This window comes from Mustela lutreola, chromosome 15, assembly GCF_030435805.1.
Source record: "Mustela lutreola isolate mMusLut2 chromosome 15, mMusLut2.pri, whole genome shotgun sequence".
Lineage (NCBI taxonomy): Eukaryota > Metazoa > Chordata > Mammalia > Carnivora > Mustelidae > Mustela > Mustela lutreola.
In genome coordinates this window covers 43,597,870-43,624,001 of record NC_081304.1, presented here as the reverse complement: position 1 = coordinate 43,624,001, position 26,132 = coordinate 43,597,870, and the positions used below count along the sequence as shown (strand labels likewise).

General features: G+C 37.1%; 1 protein-coding gene and 1 pseudogene across 3 annotated transcripts in view; one reads left to right on the top strand and one right to left on the bottom strand.

The window, feature by feature from the left end:
- Positions 1 to 216: 216 nt before the first annotated feature.
- Positions 217 to 26,132, bottom strand: part of NSRP1 (nuclear speckle splicing regulatory protein 1) — a 59,737-nt gene continuing 33,821 nt past the window's right edge. For all 3 annotated transcript variants that reach the window (XM_059147932.1, XM_059147934.1, XM_059147933.1), the window contains 5 exons: positions 11,373 to 11,429; positions 6,323 to 6,451; positions 4,690 to 4,897; positions 3,616 to 3,724; positions 217 to 1,809 (listed from right to left, as the gene is read on the bottom strand). In XM_059147932.1, coding sequence (XP_059003915.1) covers positions 747 to 1,809; positions 3,616 to 3,724; positions 4,690 to 4,897; positions 6,323 to 6,451; positions 11,373 to 11,429 — 1,566 coding nt within the window. In that variant the 3' untranslated portion in view covers positions 217 to 746. The remainder of the gene's footprint in view (positions 1,810 to 3,615; positions 3,725 to 4,689; positions 4,898 to 6,322; positions 6,452 to 11,372; positions 11,430 to 26,132) is intronic.
- On the top strand, positions 21,841 to 21,921 carry LOC131817210 (small nucleolar RNA SNORD116; annotated as a pseudogene).

Here is a 26,132-nt window from a genome sequence, read left to right as displayed (position 1 = left end):
AGAAGAGGGAGAAGCAGGCTTCCCGCTGAGCAGACAGCCGGATGCAGGGCTCAATGCCAGGATCCTGGGACGATGACCTGAGCCGAACGCAGACAGACGCTTAACAACTGAGCCACCCAGGCGCCCCAATTAAAGTGATTTTTTTTTAAATTGAAAAAAAAGAGGAATTGCGGCATAAATGGGTGACATACTTTTAAAATAAACTATGTGCATGAATTAAATGTACAAACACTTCACTATTTTTATTTGCATTTAAGCCAAATGCGCTGTGAGATAGTCACTTAGGATACCTGATCCATATTTTATCCATTAACACAAATTTCAGAACGTAAAGTATAACAATAGTTTCTACTTTATTGTTCAAATCCACATAGTTTTATCCAGAATACAGTATTTATAAAATAGCTCCTGCAACAAAACCAACATTATTAGGGGGTTGTTTGAATTATTTTTTAATGGCTATAGTAGAGCCCACTGTCCTCATTAAGTAAATATAGGGATTTAACATTCTTTAAGTTGCTTGAATACAAACAAGAATGTGGTACTGATAATTAAATATGTATCAATTCATTCAAACATTCAAGATAAAAGGATTTATTTTTTTACTTAAACCAAAAATGAATTTTGAAAATATATTTAAAAATGCCATCCCAACCACTGTTAACACACTCCTTTATGCCTTCACAAAGTATGGTCCAGGAGTTACAATTTTTGTGCTTCCACAGTTCTTTCTATTTGGGCAGTTATCAGTCATCTTCTTTCTCAATATATGTCTTTGCATTAACCCGTGCCATTTGCCTGGCCAGGTACCTGTCTCTAGCCGACATTACAGTTTCTGCATTGCTTCGCTTTGCAAACTTGTTCCCCACCTCAGGTGGTTTCTCTTGTTCTTTGCCCATCTCTTGGCTTCCCTCTGTGAGTCTGTGTTTTGCTCCTAGGGATGTTTCAGAACTGGAGAGTTTCTCTGGGTTTCTTTCTTTGCCCTTTTCCATATTTCTCATTTTACTGGATCCTTCCCGGTCAAGAAACCTATCCTTTGCCCTAGAATTTGGGCTGCTTTCTTTTTTGTCTCGGCTTCTTTCAGAAGGTTGAACACTCACTTCCCGTTGTTCTCTATCTCTGTACCTATCGCTGCTTTCGTATCTTTCTTTCCTAGGTTTCATATGCTCTTCCTTTTCTTTGCTTTTCTCCTCCTTCTCTCCTCCTCTCTCACTGTGTCGGTTGTGATCATTTCGTTGTCTATCTCGGTCTTGTTCTCTTGGGGAGTATTTCTCCCTGTCTTTCTCCCTTTTCCAATCTCTGTCATTTCTTTCTCTTTGGTCTCTTCCCCTCAGTTTCTCTTCATATTCATGCCTCTTCCAGTGAGAATCTCTATGACTGGCCTCTCTGTGCCTGTGAGAATCCTTCTTTTCTTTTCGGTAATCATGGTCAATGTAATAGTTTTCATGATCCCTGGACTGTCTCTCTTGGTGCTGATCTTCCCTTTTCTCATGAACTCTTGACTTGGACCTTTTTGTGTGGCATTTGGTACCATGCTCTCTTTCTTCACTAGAAGACCGTGAGTGTGTTTGATTTCTCTGATGCTTGGAGTCACCCTCAGAGGTCTCTGTGACCTTTTTCCTCCTGCAGTTCACTTTATTATTTTCTTCCATTTCATCATTCTCCCTATTAGCATCAAAGTCACTGTCTGCATCTGGGTTTTCCTCTGCTTGCCCAACAGTTTGGACATTGCTTTTCTCAGGTGGTATTCTGTGGTCTGAACTTACTTCATCCGAATAACCTCTTGATTTCTCTTCCTTTATCCCAGATCTTAAAACAGATAATATAACACAAAATGCCACATTATCACTAGAGTAAGCACATGAAGTGGTCACGTAATTTTTCTCAATACTTAAACCAATGTAACGACTAAATGCAAAAAGGTGCTATTTACCCTGTAAACATCTACGAACTATTATTTTCCAACCATTCAGAGTATTTTCAGAAAAATTTAGAAGTAAAATAGAGCAAATTAGCCTTTCTATATTGGACCACTAGAACCTTCAAGCATAAGTCTGTTTAAGGCCTTCATTTTTGTTCAGCATGATAAAGAATAATTGGGAATAGTAAGATACATTCTGGATCTAAGTGCTATTTTCACAACATGAAGTTCAAGTTGCAGCTTTGACAGATTCTTATTCCTCTCTTTTCAAAAAATTCAAGAATAGTCTTGGAAATAGCTGAAGATATTTTCACAGCAAAATGGTAGCAAAATCTAATTCTAAATATCACTACATAATTTCTTATGATTAAAAAGGCATGAGAGGTCCCTGGGTGGCTCAGTGGGTTAAGCCTCTGCTTTCACTCAGGTCATGATCTCAGGGTCCTGGGATCAAGCCCCACGTTGGGCTCTCTGCTCAGCAGGGAGCCTGCTTCCCCCTTCTCTCTATGTCTGTCTCTCTGCCTATCTATGATCTCTGTCTGTCAAATAAATAAATAAAATATTAAAAAAAAAAAAAAGGCATGAGAATCCTAATATAACCCCTGGCACCTATCACAACAAAATAGGAATACGTGAATTCATCTGATTACAATAAAAACCACCAAAAATTATTTACATCACCTACATTTTCCCAACTGGTAAGTGTGGCTAATTTATTTACATTAGCCACACATTTATTCTTACTGATTACATAGTGATCGTACTAACAGAACTGTGGTTCTCTGGGAATTGCTGGCAGAACTGTCTTGGCTAAAGGATCATTTAATAGCTAGGAATTCCATTATTAGACTCTGTAAAAAGTACAACTAAAAAATGACATTATGGAATTTCATGGCTGGCCTCACAACTATTCCAGACTCTAATAGAAATTCTAATTTTCTACTCAAAAATTTCTCTTCAAATACACTTCCTTAGACTCCTAATTTTCATCAGTTTTGTAATCAAACCCAGAATTTGGCAGGGGGAGGGAAGGTGGAGTATAAATCTAATTCTGGCTCTTCAGCCCTAATTCTACTCTTTCCTTTTCCTAGCAACACAGACTTAGATCCTCTAATCTCAATGTTTTTCTTCCAAAAAACCATTTACTCAGGTACAAGCTTAGGACAAATTCTCCTTTTTAACTTCAGCTTTATATGTATGATAGTCATTTCACCATTCCTACGATACCTTATGATTTTATCAAAAAACCCCTCCAATCCTTATTTTCTATGCCAGTGCTAATGGATGTATCTACAGAATAGTAATGTTCATATCTGTGCCATCTAATATGGGTGCCATTACCCAATTGTGACAATTGAGTATTTGTAATGTAGCTACATATTAGGTAGTACGTTTCTAGCCCTTGATATGTCAATCTTCTGTTTTATAGAGGCCAAGTTCTATTTACGAAAATAAACCACTTCCCTTATATACTATTTGAATATACATGTAGGATTACTGCAGAACAGAAATAAGTAATCTGTGGGTTTTTAATTAAGAAAGTGTAAATCCCTAACAATTTCATTAGGTCAGGTTTGGCTGACAACACAATATGCAATACTGCATTCTTTTATCTTTCAGAGGGTTAAAGTGATCCCATAATCACAGATCATGAATGGAATCTTTCTTCTACTATTCCATATGCCACGTCTTACCTGGCTTCACGAAAGCTGCATGTAGGTACTTCCTCTTCACCAACTGCTTGATTTAACAAGTGTCTATAAAATCCACTGAGATCTTTCTGCTTGGTTACATCCAAACGTGCTAAGAGGAGGCAAGCAAAGTGAGAGAAATATATTCAACAAGGCATAACACAGTTCAGTTTTTCATACAGACAATGTAACATACATAGTGTATAAACTACTCTCTAGAGTAGTTAGCAAACTATAGCCTGCAGACCAAATGTGGCTTACTGTTTTTGTAAAAAATTTTTATTGGAATGTAGACTTGTTCACTTATTGTTCAAGGCTGCTTTTGCATTAAAAAGGCAGAACTGAGTAGCTTCAGCAGAGATCATATGGTACACAAAGCCTAAAATATTTACTTATCTAGTCCTTCACAGAAAATCTGCCAACTGATATTCTATATAAACACATAATACATGCTTAGAATATTATAGATTTAATTTTCTTCTATTTAAAATTGATGAGCATCTGCTAATTAAGCTATTTATAAATATACAATGCACTTAGGTCTTGGGAAATGACCATGTGTACGAAATACTGAAGTAAATCATTAAGACATTCTCTGGCTCCTGCACATCTTTTCTCTTTCTTGAATTAACGTTACTATTTTTCTAAATGCCTACCCAGTTCCCCGAGTGATGTTACTTTAGTTTCTTAAACCCAGAAAACATAACTAGGATTTAAATCTTGATTTATAGTCCTTCTGACAAATATTGTGGTGTTACGACTTGTAATAAAGGTTTTTACATTTGGAATTATTTTCTAAGGCAATGACTTGTAATGGCTATAGTTTTAAGCAACAAAACGAGAGATGTGAATTCCAGTAGAAATAACAGTTACTAAAAGTACAGCTAAGGTTTTAGTCATCATCTTTTCTCCGTTTATTATAAAGTCACAGACTATCGTATCTACACCTTGAATTCATATAAATGAGGACCACAACATCTAGAACCTAGAAGTTCAGGGACAGAGCAAATGGTGATACCACAGGGCAGAATTTTGCTGCTTCTGCTTCCTCCTCCCCTCTTCCCTCTTCCAGTTCACCTTCAAGTGCAGCAGCCCTTTTTTCTCTTTCTTCCTCTTCAGCTCTCTCTTGAAGTTTTTTCTTATAGGCAGATGTCACAAATGCCTCCTTATCATCAAACTCTCCCTTCTCCATTTCTCGTTCTCTCTGTATTTTCTTTTCCATTCTCTTTTCCTGTTCCTTTTTTCTGATCTCAACTGCTTTTAGTAAGTTGTGAATATATTTGGGCTAGAGGAAAAAATAAGATAATTCAGAGAAGAATCAAAGATAAAAATTAAGAATATTCTGTTTTTATCATGAATTTATTAAGATAACAATGGCTAGTCCAAATAAGTGGGACTGTCATCCTCTCAAAAAATATAAATTTATTAGCAAGACTGAAACTAAAATTCTTTTCAATAAAAATTTAAGTGTAAAGACAAATTATTCAAAATGCTATTTTACTTTTTTAAAAATCTCAAACTAATTTTTCCACTATGTTTTCACCCTTTTTACAGGTATTGTCTCAATACTTCAACAGAAAGTAAATCAGAAAGGTTCTTATTAGTTTTTCACATTAGTTGAAATACGGTTTTTTAAAAGAATAGATGGGGGTGCCTGAGTGGCTCAGTCAGCTCAGGTCTTGATCTTGTGATTGTGAGTTCAAGCCCACCAATGGGCTCTACATGGAGCCTATTTTTTAAAAAAGCTGCAATTTTACACCACCACCCTACTCGTACTACTATAAAATGTAAAGATCTTTAACAATCAGTCTGTGCTTGTGAAAGAAATAGAATTTTAGACAATTTGGACTTATATTAAGACCCCACTCTCAATCATTTTTTTGAAACTAAAAATATGCTAGGTGCAGATGATTTAGCTGTCAGCCTGAAAGCAATAAAGAAATGAGAAGATGATAAAACACAAAATATGAACAGGAAGAGGAGTTAGTAAACAAAGACTTTCTAAGAAAAAATTTCAAAAATTTATTTGTGGGGCGCCTGCATGGCTCAGGCATTAAGTGTCTGCCTTTAGCTCAGATCATGATCCCAGGGTCCTGGGATGGAGCCCCACCATCACGCTGCCTGCTCAAAGGGAAGCCTGCTTCTCCCTTTCCCACTCACCCTTCTTGTGTTCCCTCTCTCACTGTGTCTCTCTCTGTCAAATAAATAAATAAAATATTTAAAAACAAGACAAAACATAAAACTCTGTTTTAAAAAAAAATTTATTTGTGGTAATAAAATAAAAAATCAAAACTTAACTGTTTTTATTGTTAGATAATTTACTCATTCTTATTAGGATACCAAATGTAGGGCTTCGGGAGTTCTAAATCAAATCTATGTTATCAGGAACTAGGAGCTCTTCACACTTCAAATACCCTTATAAAAGGTTTTCCTTAGATCATTCCTCATGCTAAGATTAGATATAAAATACAGGTCAAGGGGTACCTGGGTGGCTCAGTCAGTTAAGTGTCCAACTCTTAATTTTGGCTTGGGTCATGATCTCAGGGTTTAGTGAGATCAAGCCCCATGTCAGGCTCCACAGTCAGTGGGGAGTCTGCTTGAGATTCTGTCCCTCTACCCTCCCCCCACTTGCACATTCACGCTCTTACTGTCTCTAAAACAATTAGATAAATCTTTGAGGTCAAAGAAATTTGTATTTTCAGCTACAAACCTTCCGGTCTTTTCCCAAAAGCAATTTGGGATTATTTTCTTCCTTTTTCTTCTGCATTTCATCATAAATACTGTCATATTCATATACAGTGGAATCTTCTGCAAGGGCCTTCTGGATTTCTAGTTTGGTCTAAAACAAGCAAACAAACAAACATGTCTAAAAAAATATAAGCTGGCTGAAACATACCATAAAAATTCTTGGTTAACTTTTCTGAGAGAGGATCATGAATCAGATATATATTACAAAATTCAATTACATTTTAGACTAAAAATATAAACATCAGTCTGGAGCCAGACTGCCTGGGTTTGAATCCTGGCTCTATAACTTATAGGCTATTCTAAGTAAGTTTGTGAAACATCTTTTCTTGCCTCAGTTTTCATCTAAAAAAATTAGGAAAATAATTGTATCCACCTTCTAAGTTGTTGTATTATCTGCTTTATACAGTTCATTCATATATGATTTTTAAAAACAAGCAACAAACACCTCAAACCAAGAGCAGAGAACTTCTGAACTTGGCTTCACAATATTTATTTACCAATGACCTAATGCAAATATTACAGCTAAGGAAGACATTTAATAGGTTTTCCAGTGAAACAGGGAGTCGGATAATGTTGCCATCATCGGTTCTGTGCACTTGAAGACCAGATAAAAGAACAGAAGGAAAAAAAATGTTGTCTGGCTATTAAAATAACCCATTCCTTAAAAGGAATCTGAATCAGCAAAGAAGTTACACTCTCACTCTTCGCAGATGATGTGATATGCTCTGTGGAAAACCCGAAAGACTCCACACCAAAATTGTTAGAACTCATATAGGAATTTGGCAAAGTGGCAGGGTATAAAATGAATGCAAAGAAATAGCTGCATTTTTATACACTAAAAGTAAGAGAAAAAGAGAAAAGGAATCGACTCCATTTACAACTGCACCAAAAACTGTAAGGTACCTAGGAATAAACCTAGCCAAAGAGGCAAAGGATCTGAAAACTACAGAGCCCTCATAAAAGCTCCTGAGGAAAACATAAAGAAATGGAAAAACATTCCATGCTGATGGACTGGAAGAACAAATATCATTTAAAAGTCAATGTTACCTAGAGCAATTATACATTCAATGCAATCTCTATCAAAATAACAACCAGCATTTTTCACAGAGCTGGAACACATAATGCTAAAATTATGCAGCCAGAAAAGACCTTGTATAATAGTCAAAGGAATGAAGAAAAAGAAAACCAAAGCTGGTGGCATCACAACTCTGGACTTCAGGCTATTACAAGGCTGTAATCATCAAGACAGTATGGTACTGGCACAAAAACAGACACAAAGATCTATGGAACACAATAAGAGAACCCAGAAATAGATCCTCAACTCTATGGCCAACTAATCTTCGACAAAGCAGGAAAGAATGTCCAATGGAAAACAGTCTCTTCAAAAAATGGTGCTGGGAAAACTGGACAGCCACATGCAAAAGAATGAAACTGGACCATTTTCTTACACCACACACAAAAACAGACTCAAAATGAATGAAAGACCTCAACGTGAGACAGGAATCCATCAAAATCCTTGAGGAGAACACAGGCAGCAACCTCTCTGGCTTCAGCTACAGCATCTTCTTGCTAGACATGCTGCCAAAGGCAAGGGAAACAAAGGCAAAAATGAACTACTGGGACTCCAGCAAGATAAAAAGCTTCTGCACAGCAAAGGAAACAGTCAACAAAACCAAAAGGCAACCTACAAATGGGAGAAGATATTTGCAAATGACATGTGAGATAAAGGGCTAGTATCCAAAATCTATAAAGAACTTACCAAACTCAACACCCTAAGAATAAATAATCCAGTCAAGAAATGGGCAGAAGACATGAAAAGACATTTTCTCCAAAAAAGACATACAAGTGGCCAACACATTAAAAAAATGCTCAACATCACTCAGCATCAGGGAAATACAAATCAAGACCACAATGAGATACCACCTCACACTAGTCAGAATGGCTAAAATTAAGAAGTCAGGAAACAACAGATGTTGGTGAGGATGCGGAGAAAGGGGAACCCTCCCACACTGCTGGTGGGAATGCAAGCTATTGCAGCCACTCTGGAAAACAGCATGGAGGTTCCTCAAAAAGTTGAAAATAGAGCTACCCTACGAACCAGCAATAGCACTACTGGGTATTTACCCCAAAGATACAAATGTAATGATCTGAAGGGGCACATGCACCCCAAAGATTATAGCAGCAATGTCCACAATAGCCAAACTATGGAAAGAGTCCAGATAGCCACTGAAATCTTGCCATTTACAACAACATGGATAGAATTAGAGGGAATTAGGTTAAGTGAAATAAGTCAGAGAAAGAATTATATGACTTCACTCATATGTGGAATTGAAGGGACACCTGGGTGGTTCAGTCAGTTCAGCACCTGCCTTCAGCTCAGGTCATGATCCCAGGGTACTGGAATGGAGTCCTGAGTTGGGATCTCTGCTCAACTGGGAGTCATCTTCTTCCTCTCCTTCTGCCCCTCCTGCTACATGTGCTCTTTCTCTCTCACTCTGCTCTCTCTCAACTGATAAAATCTTTAAAAAAGAATATGTGGAGGGGCGCCTGGGTTGAGCCTCTGCCTTCGGCTTGGGTCATGATCTGGGGGTCCTGGGATCAAGCCCCACTTCGGGCTCCCTGCTTGGCGGGGAGCCTGCTTCCCTCTCTCTCTCTGCCTGACTCTCTGCCTATTTGTGATCTCTGTCAAATAAATGGATAAAATATTAAAAAAAAAAAAAAAGTGAAATTTAAGAAACTAACCAGAGAAGCATGGGGGAAGGGAGGGAAAAATAACACAAGACAAAATCACGGAGGAAGACAAACCATAAGACTCTTAGTCCAAACTATGGAAAGAACCTAGATGTCCATCAACAGATGAATGGATAAAGAGATGTGGTATATATATATACAATGGAATACTATGCAGCCATCAAAAGAAATGAAATCTTGCCATTTGCGATGATGTGGATGGAACTAGAGGATATTATGCTTAGTGAAATAAGTTAATCAGAGAAAGACAATTATATGATCTCCCTGATATGAGGAAGTTGAGAGGCAACGTGGGGAGCCTGGGGGTAGGAAAAGAATAAATAAAACAAGATGGGATCTGGAGGGAGACAAACCATAAGAGACTCTTAAGGTCACAAAACAAACTGAGGGTGGCCGGGGAGGGGGTAGAGGGTGGGTGGTGGGGTTATGAACACTGGGGAGGTTATGTGCTATGGTGAGTGCTGTGAAGTATGTAAACCTGGTGATTCACAGAGCTGCACCCCTGAGGCTAATAATACAGTATATGTTTATAAAAAAATTATAAAAAATAAAAAATAAATCAATTTTAGAAATGTGTGCATTAAATCATTTGAGACTGTTGAGTTACACATTATATTCCAGTATGAAACAAAGATATTATCTTAACATTACTAAACTACGTAATTCTGTGCCCGTTCTCCAGGGTGGCAGTAAACATAATGGCTAAAAGCGTGCACTTTGCAACTGAACTGCTTGGGTTGAACTACAAGACCTCATAAAAGTCACATAAATCCTTTGCCTCCATGTCCTCAACTACAAAATGAAGACTGTAAGAGTATTAAAAAGTAGTTGCCATCTAGGTATTCTATAAGATTAAGGAATCACTGGCCTCCACCTCAGAAACCAATAATACATTATATGTTAATTAAATGAAATTAAATTTTAAAAATTTAAATAAAAATTATTTTTGTTATATAGCATTTCTAATAGAAAATATAGCATATACACACACCCACGCAATAAAATGCACACTCATGAATGTGTCACCCAGCTTAAGAGCTAGAATATTACAACTATCTTCAAAGTTATCTATGTGTTCCTCCATGATTCCTTGTGCCTACTACAGAATTAAATAACATTCAAAATTGAATGCTTATTTTCTCTCCCCTTTTCCCCCATATATGTATATGGCTCTATATAATGTACTCTATGATGTGCTATTGTTATCAGCTTTATATAAATTGTATCAGCTTCATTAAAAAAAAGTAGTTGCTATAAAATCTGGCACATTAGAAAGCATTTAACAAATTTATCCTTATGCAGGATTCAAGGTAGAGAAGGGAGAAACAGATGTCAAAAGTTAAAGAAAGTGGAGGGGGGAAAATTAAAATTAAAAAGAAAGGTACCATGACATTGTAGCAGCTAAATCTAAGATACAATGGCATAGTAGAAAAATCAGTAGACGTTCAGGCCTAGTTCTGTAATTAGTTGTGTGATCATGAGGGGTAATGTATCCTTTTGAAGTTTCAGATTTCTTAATCAGGAACATGGGCAGGTTTGTGAGAATTTTAAAAATGTAATGTGTGTACAAAAAAGTGCTTACAAATATGACCAGAGCACTATACAAATATAAAGTATGAGGCAAATCTATTGAAAATTATCAGATATTCCCCATTCTTAGTAGATGAATTTCAAATATAAAATTATGAAACCACTTTGGTGTGAAGAGACTTTTTTTTAAGCAAGTAGGCTTTCTAGTAAGAATTATTAAACCAGGGGCGCCTGGGTGGCTCAGTGGGTTAAGCCGCTGCCTTCGGCTCAGGTCATGATCTCAGAGTCCTGGGATCGAGTCCCGCATCGGGCTCTCTGCTCAGCGGAGAGCCTGCTTCCCTCTCTCTCTCTCTGCCTGCCTCTCCATCTACTTGTGATTTCTCTCTGTCAAATAAATAAATAAAATCTTTAAAAAAAAAAAAAAAAGAATTATTAAACCATATAATCCACTGTTAAGACTCCTGAGTCATCTGAAAAGAGAAATGTGTTTAATCTACAACACAGCAGTGAAGAGTTAATTCTTCATTGTGCTTTTTCCTTGAAAATTTATCACAAAAAATTGAAATATATGTAAATCAAGAAACATCTTAAACATTTTCAGAAAAGAAGGGTCAAGATAAAAATTATTTCTTTATACACAACTACTCTGCTCAGTCTTAGGACATAGATGCCAAAACTCATACTGAAATAATTATCTCACCAAATACATTTAATTCATTTAGCCACCTTACCTGTTTCATTGCTTGTTTCTTAGCAGCTTCCCTCTGAAGGCTTTCACTCACGGAGGTCTATAAAACATAAAAATGTTGTTACTGTTTAAGACAATTTAAAACTTCTTTTCCAGTATTGTTGGCAACTAGTTTCTTACTTATACGAAAAAAACAGAAAAGTATTAGGAAAAAAATATTATAATTAAATTAACATTTTCAAGGTTTTTTACCGAAACCCAAGGAAACAAATGAATTTTTTGGTAAATCAAGAGCATAGTCTGTAAGGTGTCAGAGAAAATAGAATGGTATAGGAAACAATAAGGTAACATGGCTTTTTATTCCCAACTTTACCACTAAAGCACTCAGTCTCTATGGATTTCAATTATTTTGTATGCACATGTGAATGTGAGTGTGTATGTACTGACTAGGTGGGAAAGCACTGGTTCCTTCCACCATATTTAACGGTATGATTCCCAGCAACAAAAAGCACGTTTTTTTAATTAAAAAAAAAAAAAAAAAAAAGCACGTTTTTAAAAAAACATTCACCATTAAATATAGTATATCAAATTCTTAGTATATGCTTAAGGCTTAGGGGCAGCCAGAACTATCTGGGGTTATAATCATTCAATAAATATGTATTAAGGCATTGTTCTAGTTCCTCTAGGCAGTAGGGAAAATAAGAACAATCTCTATCCCTGAGAGATAAATGGCCTGAGAGGGAAGACAAGTAACTAAACAGATAATTATAATATAGATGTGATAAGCTATATAATAAAGGAATTTTTTAAAAAAAGGGCTGTGGGAGCAAAGAATCAAGATGGCCTTCCTAAAAGAGATATATTAGACTTTAATCAAAAAAATTTAAGACAAGGCAAGAGGTGTTTAGGAAGTGGTAACCACAAGGCCAAAAGTAAATTCACAGCTAAGAAAAAAATATAGAATTAAGCTACTTAAAAAAATGCTTTCTCTTAGAAATATAGGGTTTTGTAAATATACTAACACTGAAAAGTATACTTTAAAAGAGTGAATTTTATCTTAAATTAAGTCTACTGATGAATTTCTCTTTTATTGAAAAATATAATCCTCAGTCGTAAGACTATAGTTCTCTAGCCTATTGATATTTGCTGCTTTCAGCTGTACAGTATGAACTGGTGCTTCCTTTATTTTCCATGGCAACAAACAGAACAAAATAAATAAACCCAATTCTAGTTCCCTATGACCATGGAGATAAAGTTAATTTACAAAGGGCATACAAGTAATAGAACACATACTTAATAAATTAAAGGAAGTCGATAGGCAAAGAACTAAGGACATGTTAGGTGACAGTAAATGGACTACAACTAGACAAAAAGCTACTGATTAAAAAAACAACAAGAGCTAAGATTTATTGAGCCAGGTGGTATGCTAAGTGTATTACTTGTATATTATATTTATTACTCATTTAATACAAATTCCTGTCATGTGATAAATTTCCCATTAGAATATCAATTTTAAACATTAAAATATTATTATATTAAACATTAAAATAATATTAAAATATTAAATATTCTAATAAGCATATCTCATGAATTCTTTCCAATCTATTTTTAATGTCTCAGTTTTTCTAATCAGCATAAATTAAGTATTTTTTGATCACTGACTTAGTTATGTTTTAAGGACTGACTTGAAGAGTAAGTCCCCAAACATGAGACTTCTACTTGCTTTTATTATTTTTTCCTATCTCTCCTCTAGTCAGTCATAGTTTACCTGCTGCACTTTCAAATTGGTTGCTTCAACCTAAACTACTGAACTTAGAAAAATAAAACACAACTAGTACTTTTTAGACTCATATAATACAGAATAAACAAGATTGGGAAGGGCCTTTCCAATGTAAAGTATATATACTTTGAGACATAAGAGGTTTTGTCTCCTTGTTTATAAATGTTTAAGGATGTTGTCTGTTTGACCTTTGAAAAAATCAGTTATTACTTACAGGGTGATAACATAATGGAGGGACTAATTTTACAAATTCTATTCAAGGACTTGTATTCCCGGAATTCTAACAGCATCATCAGTGGATAAAGAGGTAGTGTATAAAAAGGCGAACCTAAGCTGAAAAAGGAAGATTACCTCCTTTTGGAGCTCATTTGATTCTCAGTTTTCTAACTAAAGGAATTCTGACAATGACTATTAAAGTTTTCAGGGCGCCTGGGTGGTTCAGTGTGTTGGGCCTCTGCCTTTGGCTTGGGTCATGGTCTAGGGGTCCTGGGATCGAGCCCCGTGTCGGACTCTCTGCTTGGTGGGGAGCCTGCTCCCAACCCCCCTGCCCCCGCCTGCTTCTCTGCCTACTTGTGATCTTTCCGTCAAATAAATAAAAAATATCTTAAAAAAAAAGTTTAAAGTTTTCACTAAAATCTCAACAAATTGAAAATATTTGGGCACCTGGGTAGCTTAGTGGGTTAAGTGTCTGCCTTCAGCTCAGGTCATGATCCCAGGGTCAATGGGGAACCTGCTTCTCACTCTCCCTCTGTCCCCCTCCCCTCTTATGCTTGCTGTGTCTCTTGCATATACTCACTCTCAAATAAATACATAAAATCTTTTAAAAAATTGAAAATATTTTAAGTTGAAATGCATTTAATACACCTGACCTACCCAACATCATATCTTAGCCCAACCTACCTTAAACATGTTCAAATCACTCACATTAGCTACAGTGGAGCAAAATTATCTAACACAAAGCCTACTTTGTAATATAGGGCTGAATATCTAATGTAATTTACTGAATACTGTATTGAAAGTTAGTAACAGAATGGTTAAATGGCCACAGAATAGTAGTAAGTGAATGGAGTGTTCACCCTCATGAACACATGGCTGACTGAGATGTGGTTCACCACCAATGCCCTGCATCATGACAAAAAGAGTACTGCACGTCACTAACCCAGGAAAAGATCGGAATTCAAAATTTGAAGTACAATTTCTACTGAATGCATATCACTTCTGCACTACTGTAAAGCTGAAAAATCCTAGGTCAAAGTATTCTAGGTCGGGGACCATCTATGGCTTCTATAAAAAGGAAGGAGGAACCCCTGACTGGCTCAGTTGGTACTGCATGCAACCTGTGACCTTAGAATCACGAGTTCAAGCCCCAGGTATCACAAAACACTTTAGTTCTCGCCACAAAATATTCTAGCCTACAAATGGCCTAAGGAAAAGTAGCTGTAACATATTATGATTAATATGTGAGTGACCTAACCATAAAATATGTCATTACTTGATTACTTTCAAAATTAGCAGGCCTGCAGACTTATCAAAAAGAAAAGAGAAAGGACCCAAATACACAAAATCATGAATGAAAGAGAAGAAATCACAACCAACACCCAAGAAATACAAACAATTATAAGAACATATTATAAGCAACAATATGCCAGCAAATTTGGTAATCTGGAAGAAATGGAGGCATTCCTAAAGACATATAAACTACCAAAACTGAACCAGGATGAAACAGACAACCTTAACAGACCCATAACCAGTAAGGAAATTGAAGCAGTAATCAAAAATCTCCCAACCAACAAGAGCCCAGAGCCAGATGGCTTCCCAGGGGAATTCTATCAAGCATTTAAAGAAAAAATATTTATTTATTTGATAGAGATCATAAGTAGGTAGAGAGGCAGGCAGAGAGAGAGAGGGGCGGGGGAAGCAGGCTCCCTGGTAAACAGAGAGCCCGATGTGGGTCTTGATCCCAGGACCCTGGGATCATTACCTGAGCCAAAGGCAGAGGCTTTAATCCACTGAGCCACCCAGGCACCCCATCTACCAAGCATTTAAAGAAGAATTAATTCCTATTCTCCCGAAACTGTTCCAAAAAACAGAAATGAAAACTTCCAAAATCATTTTATGAGGCCAGCATTACCTTGATCCCCAAACTAGAAAAAGACCCCATCAAAAAAGAGAATTACAGACCAATATCCTTAATAAACACTGATACGAAAATTCTCACAAAAATACTAGCCAATAGGATCCAACTGTACATTAAAAGGATTATTCACCATGACCAAGTGGGATTTATTCCAGGGCTGCAAAGTTGGTTTAACATCTGCAAATTAATAAATGTGATACAATACATTAATAAAAGAAAGAATAAGATCCGGAGGATACTCTCAATAGATGCTGAAAAAGCATCTGACAAAGGACAACATCCTTTCTTGATCAAAACTCTTCAAAGTGTAGGGATAGAGGGTACATATCTCAATATCATCAAAGCCATCTATTAAAAAACCCACTGCGAGGGGCGCCTGGGTGGCTCAGTGGGTTAAGCCGCTGCCTTCGGCTTGGGTCATAATCTCAGGGTCCTGCGATCGAGTCCCACATCGGGCTCTCTGCTCAGCAGGGAGCCTGTTTCCTTCTCTCTCTCTCTGCCTGCCTCTCAGTGCACTTGTGGTTTCTGTCAGATAAATAAATAAAATCTTAAAAAAAAAAAAAAAAACCACTGCGAATATCATTCTTAATGGAGAAAAACTGAGAGCTTTTCTGCCTAAGGTCAGAAACACGGCAGGGATGTCCATTATCCACCACTGCTACTCAACATAGTACTAGAATTCCAAGCCTCAGAAATCAGACAACAAAAAGAAATTTAAAGGCATTCAAATCGGCAAAGAAGTCAAACTCTCACTCTTTGCAGATGATATGATACTTCATGTGGAAAACCCAAAAGACTCCACTCCAAATCTGCTAGAACTTGTACAGGAATTCAGTAAAGTGTCAGGATACAAAATCAATGCATAACAATCAGTTGCATTTCTTTACACCAACAAGACAGATAAAAGGAAAATTAAGGAGTCAATCCCATTTACAACTGTACCCCAAACCATAAGATACCTAGGAATAAACCTAACCAAAGAGGCAAAGAATCAGTACTCAGAAAACTATAAAGTACTCATAAAAAGAAACTGAAGAAACACAAAGAAATGGAAAAATATTCCATGCTTATGGATTGGAAGAACAAACACTGTGAAAATGTCTACGCCACCTAAAGCAATCTACATATTTAATGCAATCCCTATCAAAATACCATCCAGATTTTTCAAAGAAATGGAAAAAATAATCCTAAAATTTATACTGAACCAGAAAAGACCTCAAATAGCCAGAGGAATGTTAAAAAGGAAAGCCAAACTTGGCGGCATCACCATTCCAGACTTCAAGCTCTAGTACAAAGCTGTCATCATCAAAACAGCATGGTACTGGCTCATGGATCAGTGGAACAGAATAGAGAGCCCAGAAATAGACCCTCAACTCTATGGTCAACTAATCTTTCACAAAGCAGGAAAGAATGTCCAAGGGAAAAGAGAGTCTCTTCAACAAATGGTGTTGGGAAAATTGTGGACAGCCACATGCAGAAAAATGAAACTGGACCATTTCCTTACACCACACACAAAAATAGACTCCAAATGGATGAAAGACTTTAATGTGAGACAGGAATCCACCAAAATCCTTGAGGAGAACACAGGCAGCAACCTCTTCGACCTCAGATGCAGCAAATTCTTCCTAGAAACACCGCCAAAGGCAAGAGAAGAATGGGCAAAAGTGAACTGTTAGGACTTCATCAACATCAAAAGCTTTTGCACAGCAAAGGAAACAGTCAACAAAACCAAGACAACCTACAGAATGGGAGAAGATATTTGCAAACAACATATCAGATAAAGGGCTAGTATCCAAAATCTTTAAAGAACTTATCAAACTCAACACCCAAAGAACAAATAATCCAATCAAGAAACGGGCAGAGGACCTGAACAGACATTTCTGCAAAGAAGACATCCAGATGGCCAACAGACACATGAAAAAGTACTCCACCTCACTCAGCATCAGGGAAATACAAATCAAAACCACAATGAGATACCACCTCATGCCAGTCAGAATGGTTACAATTAACAAGTCAGGAAATGACGGATGCTGGCAAGGATGAGGAGAAAGGGGAGCCCTCCTACACTGTTGGTGGGAATGCAAACTGGTGCAGCCACTCTGGAAAACAGCATGGAGTTTCCTCAAAAAGTTGAAAACAGAGCTACCCTACGACCCAGCAATCGCACTACTGGGTATTTACCCTAAAGATAAGAATGTAGTGATCTGAAGAGGCATGTGTATCTGAATGTTTATAGCAGCAATGTCTACAAGAGCCAAACTATGGAAAGAACCTATATGTCCACCAACAGATGAATGGATAAAGATGATGTGGTATATACAATGGAATACTATGCAGTCATCAAAAGAAATGAAATCTTGCCATTTGCGATTATGTGGATGGAACTAGAGTATTCTGCTGAACAAAATAAGTCAGTCAGAGAAAGACAATTATCATATGATCTCCCTGATATGAGGAAGTTGAGAGACAAAGTGGGGGGTTTGGAGGGTAGGGAAGGAAAAAATGAAACAAGATGGGATTGGGAGGAAGATGAACCGTAAGAGATTCTTAATCTCACAAAACAAACTGAGGGTTGCTGGATGGAGGCGGGTAGGGAGGGGGTGGTTGGGTTATGCACACTGGGGAAGGTATGTGCTATGGTGAGTGCTGTGAAGTGTGTAAACCTGGCGATTCACAGACCTGTACCCCTACGGCTAATAATACATTTTATGTTGATAAAAAATAAAAAATTTAATTAAAAAATGGTTAAAAAAATTAGCAAACCTGCAATTATTCTAATTTTATGTTTGAAGACCAGTTGTTCACAAAATAATAGAAGGGAGTATTTATTAATAGTGCCTTCTAATAAAACTACAAATTATCATTAGTTTCAAATGTAGGAAGATAAAAATTACTCCCTGTAAGGGCCTTTACCCTTTTTTTTTTTTTTTTAAAAAAAAGAGAGCATGCGAGAGAGCAAGCTCAAGTGTAGCAGGAAAGGGCAGAGGGAGGAGAGGGAGAGAAAGACTCTTAAGACCTTAAGTAGTCTCCACACCCAGCCAAAGCCCTACCAGGAACTTGATCTCACCACCCTGAGATCATGACCTGAGCCAAAACCAAGAGTCAGCCGCTTAAGTGACTGAGCCACCCAGGTGACCCAGGCATATATCTTAAAAAAAAAACATAATTCAAGTTATAAATTGGCTCTTATGTAAACATTCTAACTGTCCTAAGAGTGCAAGAACTGCTATTGTACCACACGAATCTTTCAAAATAGGTTTTATACCAAAACCTCAGGGAAATAACCTTTTATAAAACCTGAAGTAGTAGTTCCTTGCAAATATTTCAACTTGATTCAACAAACATGTTTTGAGAGTCTACTATGTGTATAGCACTGAAAGTGGGAAAAGAGCCATATCTGATCAACATCTTAATTTTTTATGTCTAAGAGTTGGTAGGTTTCTTTTAGCTTAATTTCCAAATAAGAAATCAACATGAAGAGATAAAATGCTAGGTCCATTTTACAGATACTAATTATAACAATACCCTCTCTCCACACACACACACACGGTTATCAAGTATATAAACTGCAGAAGTAGGAAAAACACCGTAACTGGCGGTTCTTAGTCTTTACTACCTCCCCTGGTAGTTTGTTTTGTGTAGAGAATAAGAATTATTTAACTGGGTACCTGGGTGGCTCAGTCGGATTAAATGGCTGCTTTTGGCTCAGGTCATGATCCCAGGGCCCTGGGATGGAGCCCTGCATCAGTGGGGGGTCTGCTTCTCCCTCTCCCTCTACCCCAACCACCAACCTGTGCTCTCTCTCACCCTACACTCTCTCACAAATAAATAAAATCTAAAAATAAAAAAATTATTTAATCAATCTCATGTTTTATTGGGATACAGTTGGACAAACATGATCTAATTAAAAGGGAAATGGCTTTTAAAACCTTCACAATTAGTTCAGATAAATGCAAGAGAAACCACATGATTTTGCATTGTTTTAAAAATTTTATTTATTTGACAGACAGAGATTACAAGTACGCAGAGAGGCAGTCAGAGAGAGGAAGCAGGCTCCCTGCTGAGCAGAGAGCCCGATGCGGGGCTCAATCCCAGGACCCTAGGATCCAGCCCAATGCGGGGCTCGATCCCAGGACCCTGGGATCATGACCTGAGCCGAAGGCAGAGGCTTTAATCCACTAAGCCACCCAGGCGCCCCTGATTTTGCATTTCGTACATCACTACACATGTTTAGATGGGTTGACTCCTGGGCTTTTGATAACTGCTAGAAGAGAAATAGCTTTATATGTATTACTAGAGCTCCTTTACTAATACATGGAATATAGTTTAATGACACCAGGAAAGAAAAAAGATACTGGGCCATTAATTTATATATTACCTTTCTTTAGTCACAAAATTTTTTTTTTACAAAATGAAACAAAATTTTTTTTAAAAATAAAAATTCAGAAAAGGGTTCTGAATATTCTTTTTTTTTGCAGAAATAAATCTTTTCCCATAACTAATAAGTCACAAATTTTTAAAAAATCATATATAGCCTTCTTTATTAAATAAGACATTTACCTATCCTTTTATCGAAAACAGTTCTCAACTAAAGAAAAAACAGTTAAAGAATCAGTCCTTCCTCAAATGGCTTATGGCTATAATTTTTGGTTGTGCTCTGAGAACTCAGAAATGAAAACTTCCTGTTCTTTAATATTTTTCTTAACTTAGCAACAGATCATTTACTAAAGGTCCTACAACTCAGCAGTCTCTATTATGAGCTTTGTTTGTCCACATTCACATGATTCTCATTTAAGTACAAAGCTTGTTTAAAGAGCTGCCAAAAATAAACACAAAATTTTTATTATATAAGCTCAGAATGAAAAAATGGACATGGCTATAAACAGAAAAATTTAGAAAATATAAATGACCATTAACTAAATGAAAAAATATTCAATCTTACCAATAACTAAGGAGTGAAAATGAAAATATTAACTTTTATCATCAATCAAATTGGTACAGATTTTTAAAGTTATATCATCCAATACTGGCAAGGTAATGAGTACACACTCCTATATTGTGAAAGTTTGAAATGGTTCCAATTTGGCAAAGTGTATTAAAAGCCTGAAAAAAATGTTTCTTTTGAACCAGTAATTATTCCACTTTCAGGAGTTTGTTGTATAGATTTTTAAAAAAAAAAAGATATACAAAAATATTTAGGAGCTATTATAGTTACTGTATTATATAATGGGATATTCATTCACATTAGTGAAAAACTTGAAGCAACGTTTCAACATCAGAAGATCAGTTAAGTGAGCTGTATACCCTTCAACACAAAGTTCTGCAGCCATTTAAAACCCTGTTTTCAACAACATTTAATGGTATGGGCAAATTTTAATGCTATATCCATGTTAGTCCATGTTCACTACTAATCAAGCCCTCTCATACTATGGCCACACTGCTTCTTGTGTCTTTGACCTTGATTAAAACCTTCCCATGATGTCCTCTATAATCCCTGGATTCTCATCCTCTTTGATGAACCTTTATTTCCTTGACTGAAACTGTCTCTTCACCAAAGATATCCTTTCTTCTGAGGCTGCTCATGGCTTACATACTTCACATTAGGAGGACACTGTGTCTCCTCCTGATTCTAGTGTCATACATTGTGGGTAAAAGTAAAACCTCTACTCCTTTGAAGTTCTTGCTTTATATGTAACTGTTACCTTTGTCCCTTTTTACTCTCATTTTATGAATCCTTTACTACTATCTCTGACACCTTGATCTCAGTTTTCCTCTCTGCTTTCTATTATGCCATCATCATCACAGATAATCCGTACAACACAATGACCTGACATTGTTTTCCTCAGTAGTAGTTATGATGGTTTCCTCTCCAAGTAGCTACCCTATCACTGTCACCCTTGTCATTATCTGTGACTGCTCCAGCTCTGAAACTATAAATCTGGACAACCAAACCAACAACAACCACTACTTTCCCACCAAATTTCACTGTATAGAAGATGTACATTATCTCATATACTTGTATTGATGAAATCAGGATACACTTTATAATCAGTAGGCATCATCTAACCGCTATTGAGCAAGAGGTATTCTTAGTAGTTGGTTCTACCTGCGTGTGTGTAAATACTAAAACAGCATCAGCACCAAAAACCTGCAGAATGAGTATCATCAAGTGTTGGTAACATAATATTTCTCAAATTATGCAATTACATAGAGATAATTTACTCTGGAGTCCTACTTGGGCTTACTACTTAACATGCCTAGTTCATTACCTACAAATACCCTCCTTATGACCATACTTAAGCTTGATGTCAGAAAGAATGATAAATTTTTTTTTTTTAAGATTTTATTTATTTATTTGACAGAGAGAGATCACAAGTAGGCAGAGAGGCAGGCAGAGAGAGAGAGAGGGAAGCAGGCTCCCTGCTGAGCAGAGAGACCCATGCGGGACTCGATCCCAGGACCCTGAGATCATGACCTGAGCCAAAGGCAGCGGCTTAACCCACTGAGCCACCCAGGTGCCCCGAGAAAGAATGATAAATTTAGAAAAATGCAGTCATCAATGAATCTGAGTGAAGAAATAAGTTCAAAAAAGACTGATTGATCATGACTCCCTCATATGCATTCCTTGGAAAATCTGAACAAAATGAGTGAGAATTCACTACAATCAAGAAAACAAACAAACAACAAAAAACCTCCAGATTTGAAAAAGTTTTAGGAACCCTTAACTAATTATTTTTATTCACATTTTGCTTTTTAATATATATGTAAGAGTAACCAAAGGTAAAAATTTACATACTATTAAGTCTAAAAGAACTTTCAATATTGTATAGTAAATATATAGTTAGAATTCTAACTTGTAAGAATATTATAGTTTAATTGGTGTTTTGTTAATGATGCATAAAGTAACAGTGCAACTTACAATGCTTCTGACTTCAACAGAATATATAGTTCTCCTGCTCATTTATTTCCATTATCTTTTCTTTGCTCTTACAGATGCCAGTAATCCCTTGATTTTTCTATTTTTAACTAATCTTTTTTTTTTTTTTAAGATTTTATTTATTTATCAGAGGGGGGGGCAGAGAGCAAGCACAGGCAGACAGAATGGCAGGCAGAGGCAGAGGGAGAAGCAGACTCCCTGCTGAGCAAGGAGCCCGATGTGGGACTCGATCCCAGGACGCTGGGATCATGACCTGAGCCGAAGGCAGCTGCTTAACCAACTGAGCCACCCAGGCGTCCCGCTATTTTTAACTAATCTTTTAAAAAAAATTTATTTGACACAGAGAGAGATCACAAGTAGGCAGAGAGGCAGGCAGAGAGAGAGGGGGAAGCAGGCTCCCTGCCCAGCAGAGAGCCCAATGTGGGGCTCGATCCCAGGACCCTGGGATCATGACCCGAGCCAAAGGCAGAGGCTTTACCCCACTAAGCCACCCAGGCGCCCCTATTTTTTAATCTTTAAAGTAGTGAATCTTCAACTACTCTTGCCAATAATCTAAACCCCCATTGCCCATCTTTTATACCTATTTGATAAACATGAGTCCTGAATCCATGCAACCACCTGCTGTTTATAGTAGGCAGCTAAACACTCCTAGAAAATATTATTTCTTAGCTTCCAACTGTAACTGGGTCCTAATGGTATTTATCAAATCTCCTCTTATACTAATCAAGTCTCTCTTTTTTTCTCTACCAACTATATTCAGGTCTCCTCTCTTTGTAAACCTCCTACACCCTGTCAACTTTCCCTACACATGACATTACCACTACCTTTAAAAATTATTATGAAAAATTATCTACAAAAAGGGTAAAAAAAAAAAAAATAACATAGTACCTGTGAATTCATTACTCAGACTAAGAAATGGAACATTATCAATAGAGATGAAGTCAATATATATCGTCCCTAAGTCTCATCTTCCACCCTTTCAACCCTAAATTTTGTTTATATAATCTCCTTGTTTTTGGTTAGTTTTGCTACATATGTATTAAAGGACTTCCGGACATGGCCACCCCAAAATATGCTCCATGGGCATACTGATTATTTTGAACTGAAGACACGAAAATTCCCATGTGAAAGGTGCCTTCCCGATACCAGAAGGAAGAAACAAACTTATCACTGAACATAGGGAGTCACGGCCAAGAGAAATCGAAACACCTTGTTAAAATAACTATCTTCCTTAGTCTACACATGTATTTCACTTTCCCACAATTTCTGCTGTTCAACCTCGTATATAAGCACTTAGGTCTAGTCACTTCTTTGGGTCTTCATTATTCTAGCAAGGACTCCCATGTAAATATAAAATGAGCTTTGCTTTTCTCCTGTTATTTTGTCTTATGTCACTCCCAGTCAGAGACTCTGTGATGATGGAGGAACAGCTTACCTCCCTTATTTTAGGTCTCTAAATGATGTTAATTTTGCATGATCTGAACTTTTATATATACTCCGCTAATGAATATTTATTTGGGTTATTTCCTTTTCTTTTTCCCCCAAAGAAAGCAGTTATAAACATTGTCCCTATGTCCTGATACACATGTGTAACCATTTAGGAGAACTGCTATGTTGTAGAACATCGATCTTTAACTTCACTAAATACTGACCAACTGTTCTCCAAAGTAGTCTAATTTCTACTCCCAACTACAGTGTATAAATTTCCATTACATAATTCTTGTGGCCATTTTATACAGTCCATACTTTTCTGTATTTTTTTCTAAGGTTTTATTTATTTAACAGAGAGAGCAAAAGAGCATAAGCAGGAGCAGCAACTGCAGAAGAAGCAAGCAGGCTCCCCACCAAGCAGGGAGCCTGATGCAGGGCTCAGTCAGCACCCTGGGATCACCACCTGAGCTGAAGGCAGACACTCCACCATGTGAGCCACCCAGGTGCTCCTTTTTTATATTTTCTAAATGGCCTAAAGAAATATGTATTTTTTATATACCCAGGAGGTTACTATAATTAAGTAACCAGAAATTATTCTAATTTACTAAGTAACAAATTTATTAAGTAACTTTAAGATCCTACTCAGAACTGAAAGTTAATTATGCTTAGTATCTTGACTGGCTGTGGAATATAAAGTGCCACCTGCCTTCGTGTGGTCAAAGTTTCTAATTCTACACCTTCCGTCAATTAGTACTTAATGTTGCCAGGTCACTCCATGCCAACCTTCAAAGAACTAAACAAATTAAACTAATGCCCTATTTATTTATTTTTAAAGATTTTATTTATTTATTTGACAGAGAGAGAGAGATCGCAAGTAGGCAGAGAGGCAGGCAGAGAGAGAGGGGAGGAAGCAGGCTCCCTGCGGAGCAGAGAGCCCGATGCAGAGCTCGATCTCAGGACCCTGGGACCATGACCTGAGCCAAAGGCAGAGGCTTTAACCCACTGAGCCACCCAGGCACCCAAAATAATGCCTTTATTTAACTAAAGAACAATTAACACCAACTTAAAGCATTTATTCATTCACTTATGTACTTACTGGGCATATGCCATGTGCAATACACTATTCAAGGTACTGGCCAAAAAACAATAAACAAAAACCTTTGCCGTCAATGAACTTATAAGGGCACAAAAACAGACAAGCAAAATATATGTCAGATGTACTGCACTCTATGCAAAAAAAAAAAAAAAAAAAAAAAAAAAAACAAAAAACAACAATCAAGAAAAGGTACAGAGACTAAGGAGCAGACTGAATTTAAAATAAGACATTCAAGGAAGGTCTCAATGAGAAAGTGTCATTTGGACCAGGACCTGCAAACAGTTAAGAAAACAAGTCACAATGAGATATAAAGAACATTTTTTCAGGCACAGAGAATTGACAAGGGCATGGCTAACATGTCCAAGGAAGTGGACATGGAACAAAGAGAGTGAATGGAGACACTTACTGCAGGTATTCAGAGGGGAAATCATAGTCTGAGAGAGTCAAAGAAGTATCTATGGGGGAGGAAGATCTAAGCTAAATTTAGAAAGAAAGGTAACATAGGAAAAAAAGTTGTATTATACAAAGGAAACCCGATAAAGAAATACAATGACAGAGGGGTGCCTAGGTGGCTCAGCATCTGACTCTTGATTTCAGCTGGGTCACCTGAGGTCATGGGATCAAGCCCCACACAGGGTTTGGGCCCGGTGTGCAGTCTGCTTGGGATTGTCTCTCCCTCTTCCCCTTCCCTGACTCATGCACTCTCTCTCAAAATAAATGGAGTCTTTATTTATTTTTTTTTAAAGATTTTATTTATTTATTTGGCAGGCAGAGATCACAAGTAGTCAGAGAGGCAGGCAGAGAGACAGAGAGGAGGAAGCAGGCTCCCCGCTGAGTAGAGTCCGATGCGGGGCTCGATCCCAGGACCCTGAGATCATAACCCGAGCTGAAAGCAGAGGCTTTAACCCACTGAGCCACCCAGGCACCCCTAAATGGAGTCTTAAAAAAAAAAAAAAAAAACAATGACATAAACATGGCAAGAAGGAAGAGATCAATATGATTAAAAGCAAATGACTTCTGTATGGGTGCTAAGAACTAAAACTGGACTCAGACTACATTATGTAAAATAGAACCCTAAATGTGATGTGAAGACAAAAAAGAATTAACTTTTTAAAACTTAATAAAAAAGTCATTTAGAAAAATGATCTGGAACCAATGTAATATGGATAACAGCGAATTAGACAAAGGGCACTGAGGTTTTAAGACTATGGCACATGGGAATGGATATATGGGATAAACCAGGTGATGCTCTAAAAGAAACAGAACTTGGAAGCAGATGGACTGAAGGAATGCAGAAAACAGGACCAAACATGGTATTAAAGTTTCTAAGCTTGGAGACTGCAGAAATAGTAATCAGAGGTAGAATCATACATGGCCTGTAGAGATCATTTCATCCAGAGCTATGTTTTTATTTATTATTAT